The sequence below is a fragment of the Triticum urartu genome, chromosome 5A (assembly GCF_056163025.1).
Source record: "Triticum urartu cultivar PI428250 chromosome 5A, HENAU_Tu73, whole genome shotgun sequence".
Taxonomy (NCBI): Eukaryota; Viridiplantae; Streptophyta; class Magnoliopsida; order Poales; family Poaceae; genus Triticum; species Triticum urartu.
Genome location: NC_141877.1, coordinates 301,349,506 through 301,353,735, shown reverse-complemented (window position 1 = coordinate 301,353,735; position 4,230 = coordinate 301,349,506). Strand labels below are relative to the sequence as shown.

At 54.6% G+C, this 4,230-nt stretch overlaps 1 protein-coding gene across 1 annotated transcript; it reads left to right on the top strand.

Annotated features, from left to right (window-relative positions):
- The first annotated feature begins 1,095 nt into the window (after window positions 1-1,095).
- Window positions 1,096-4,010, top strand: LOC147971139 (BTB/POZ domain and ankyrin repeat-containing protein NH5.2). Its single transcript, XM_087525920.1, has 2 exons — window positions 1,096-1,853; window positions 2,730-4,010. Exons 1-2 carry the CDS (start codon window positions 1,338-1,340, stop codon window positions 3,693-3,695), a joined length of 1,482 nt encoding a protein of 493 aa, XP_087382046.1. The 5' UTR covers window positions 1,096-1,337; the 3' UTR covers window positions 3,696-4,010.
- The last annotated feature ends 220 nt before the right edge of the window (window positions 4,011-4,230 follow it).

Sequence of the window (4,230 nt, the reverse complement as noted above, 5' to 3'; positions counted from 1 at the left end):
GATCATATGGAACCATGGAAATGGTATCATTATTTTATAATAAACAGCTAAGCATGAGCCAGTGCGTGTTTGTCTTGAAAGGTGATGATCAGAGCCAAGCCTAGTCTCAAGGATGGCATGCAGGAACGGATAGACCCTTTGTAATTGCCTTTTGTAATCCCTGCAGTGTAACTATCTACCCTGTACATACCCATTTTTAATAGAAAATGAGACATGGTAGGGGCCTTTCCTGCTGTAAATTATTCTAAACAAAGACAAATACCCATAGTTGTTTGGTCCTTGCCTTTTTGTTGTCAATATTCAGATGTTTCCAAAATGAAAACAAAGACATTTACTGGATTATTTTAGCATGTAAATTCAAAATTTTGAAAGGTTGACCACACCCACCCCACAATAAACCTGAATTCTTGGACCGATGATGTACTTTTTCGAGTTGCATATTGCAAAATGGCTCGCGGAAAAACAAGCTGAGTTTCAAAACATCCATAGATTTGCATAGAAATGTTCTACTCTGTATAAACCTTTTCACAAAGTGATTCATGTGATGACTAGTCAGATGACCACCTTTTCCCCTAAAGAATTTTTAGTTTGTCAAAGAAACAAACAAGTTGTAAATACATGTGAAAAAGGGTCCCATAGTTTTACATCTTTGCCCAGGACCGGCCCTGGCCCTGGCCCATTTATGCGAAGCCCAAGCCCACCTCAAAATCCGAGTTGATCGAGATCTATCGAATCAACCAATGGCAAACTCCACTTTTTTCACCCTCACACTTTTACCACACACGAAAACCTAACGTGCGTCACAGTCACCCGGTACCGGCAGTACCACTACACATATACAGATACACGTACGCATACACATACACAGAACACTAGAGCTATAGCCTGTGGCGTCATTGGCAGGTGGGGTCGCCCGGCGACGGCCCCACCCATCAGCGATGCGCGCACAGCAAACAACACAGTGCGCTCGACTGTACACCACCACCCACGACACTGTAGCGCCAACAGTATTGGTCGCTCTCAGCTCAGCTCCCTCTCGACGGAGAGAGAGAGAGAGAGAGAGAGAGAGAGAGGGAGAGAGGGGGAGGGAGGGGAGCCACAAAAGAGCCAAGCTGCAGTGTCGCTGTAGAGCAAAGGGGATTGATAGCTAGCTAGCCGCGCGATGCCTCCCCTCCCCTAACCTTTCCGTCTTCCTCCTCTCCTCTCCTCTCCCTCTCCCCACGGTCCCAACAAGCTCTCCTCCCTCCGCCTGCTTTCCCCTCCCCTCCTCCAAATCCCGTGCAAAAGCTGGGATCTTTTTAATTAGCCCAAGGAGGGTACTAGTGCTACATGAGATCATGAGCTCCGAGGACTCGCTCAAGTCGCTGTCGCTCGACTACCTCAACCTGCTCATCAACGGCCAGGCCTTCAGCGACGTGGCCTTCAGCGTGGAGGGCCGCCTCGTGCACGCGCACCGCTGCGTGCTCGCCGCGCGGAGCCTCTTCTTCAGGAAGCTCTTCTGCGGCCTCGACCCGAGCCACCAGCCTCCGCCACCGCCTCTCAACTGGCCAAACGCGGGAGGCGGCAGCGGTGGCGGTGGCGGTGGCGGCTCACGTGGGGGCAGCGGGGGTGCCCCTGCCACGCCCGAGCTGGTCATCCCCGTCAGCTCGATCCGGTACGAGGTGCTAGTGCTGGTGTTGCAGTTCCTCTACAGCGGCCAGGCGTCGGTCGCGGCGCCCAAGAGCGGGCCGCTACCCGGCTGCGGCGCCAGGGGATGCTGGCACACCCGCTGCGGCGCCGCCGTCGACCTAGCCCTCGACACCCTCGCCGCCGCCCGCTCCTTTGGCGTCGAACAGCTCGCCTTGCTGGTCCAGGTGGGGAACAAACACTATCATTCGAATTTCCATGTCTTCCGTCCATCCATGCTGCGAGCACTGCACTCATATTCCCCTTTTCTTGGGATCTGCAAGCATATGCTAACTCGATCTCCAGTCGTCGACGCCATTAAGGATGATGGTAGTTAGGCCTGCCATGATTGGAGGCGCCCTTTGTGACATTAACATGGCAGCATGCAGGCTAGCAGGTCAGAAGAATCAAATCCATGGACGTCTGCGCCGGTGCAGCTCATACTGACTAGATCCCTACTAGGTTGCCCCCCTTTGCCTTTCTGATCGATCGATTCACTCACTGCATCATCAGCAGGCTGCAGCTGCTGCAGATTCCAGTGCACTCACTCCCCTCGTCAGTCCATTTTCTATGAATTTCTCCTCTTGGTGCTGTGTGTACTGAACGAGTGATAGGACTGAGTCGTCTCTAGTCTCTCACAGTCTCCTTTGCTTTTTCCTCGCTCCTGCTACTGCTGTTGCTGCAGCCACTGTCATGCATCACTTGTCATGGAGCTCCTCCTCTGACTCATCTTTACTAGGAAGGGTCTTTTCACGCCCTCGTTTGTGTCTGTCGCTTCCCTCACATCACATCCATCTCCACCTCCGCCCACTGCTTGCGATTGCGTTGCGCTAGGGTTTCTTCTTGGACACTGATCCAGTCCCGAACAGCGTCATTTCCAACAAAATTGCTGCCGTGCAGCATGTCATGGTATTGTTGGGCAAGTACACATGCATTGCTGTGCGGTAATTGGAATTAAACAGTGCATTTCATGCAGATGATTTGTTGTTGGTTTTGATCTGGTTAATAGTATATCATACAGGCTAATTTGTTAGATAATCATTTGGGAGAATTTGTCGATGCAGAAGCAATTGGAGAGCATGGTGAAGGAGGCGTCCGTGGATGACGTGATGAAGGTACTCATGGCGTCGCGCAAGTTCGAGATGCAGGAGCTCTGGGCCACCTGCTCCCACCTCGTCGCACGCTCGGGCCTCTCCGCCGACCTCCTCGCCAAGCACCTCCCCATCGACGTCGTCGCCAAGATCGAGGAGATTCGCGCCAAGTCGCCACTTGCCGGAGGCGGCGCCTCCGCGCCGCGCTCGCCGTTCCTCACCCACCACTATCTGCCCATCAACAACGGGCCGTCTTCCGCCGCCGACCGCGACCACAAGATCCGGCGCATGCGTCGTGCCCTCGACGCGGCCGACATCGAGCTCGTCAAGCTCATGGTCATGGGCGAAGGCCTGGACCTCGATGACGCGCTCGCGGTGCACTACGCCGTGCAGCACTGCAACCGCGACGTCGTCAAGGCGCTCCTGGAGCTCGGAGCCGCCGACGTCAACTCCCGCGCCGGCCCGACGGGGAAGACCCCGCTGCACCTGGCCGCCGAGATGGTGTCCCCAGATATGGTATCCGTGCTCCTTGACCACCACGCCGACCCCAATGCCAGGACGCTCGACGGCGTCACACCGCTGGACGTGCTCCGGGGCCTCACCTCGGAGTTCCTCTTCAAGGGCGCCGTACCAGGGCTCACCCACATCGAGCCCAACAAGCTGAGGCTGTGCCTCGAACTCGTGCAGTCAGCGGTCATGGTAACCACGCGTGACGACGGCGGGGGAGGCGATGGCGGCGGCGCTGGGGGAAGCGACGGCGGAAATTTCGGCCGGGGCGACGCGGACGACAGCCTGGTGAGCCTGACCATGAATTCCACGCTCATGTACCAGGGCCAGGAGATGGCGGCGCCGCCGGTGGCCGGCGAGGCGAGGAACAAAGGGACCAACAACGGCCGCGCGAGCCCCTCCAACCTGTACTTCCCCAATGGCTTCCCATGATGGTCGTCAACAACTCCGGCCGGCCGCCTCAGTATTCTAGCTGCTCGTCGCTCCTATCACACATGCATATCTCCGTCCTCCTCCTCTGGCTCTCGATCGACCGATCTATGGTGATGATTAATTCTGTTGCATCATCGTTGGACATGGATCGATCCATACGATGATGCAACTGTATCGCTAGGGATTGAAAGGGTCGACATATGATCGAGTGTGCAATGCATGCATGACCAAGAACTTGATGGTATTTGATGTGGATTCTTCTTCGATCTTTTCGCATGATTGGCAAGTCCAGCAACTGTTGCTAATTTGTTCAAACCAGTGGTCAAGGTTTCTCATAAAGTAGTCAATGTTCATCTTAATTGTCAATGCATGTTGCGAGATTCATTGGTCCTGGATGCATACTATGATGCAGTGTTGAACGCTATGCGCAGCATGGGGATTCAGCAGTTGCCCGTGGTTTTACATGCATGTCCCCTTTATGCAGCTTTTGGTTACTGTAGTAGGGCTTTGGACGATAGGCAGGATAGCTCATGGC

Coding starts and splice junctions, on each gene's coding strand:
- LOC147971139 (XM_087525920.1), top strand. CDS start 1,338: ATGAGCTCCGAGGACTCGCTCAAGTCGCTGTCGCTCGACTACCTCAAC. Junction 1,854..2,729: donor AGCTCGCCTTGCTGGTCCAG/GTGGGGAACAAA, acceptor TTGTCGATGCAG/AAGCAATTGGAGAGCATGGT.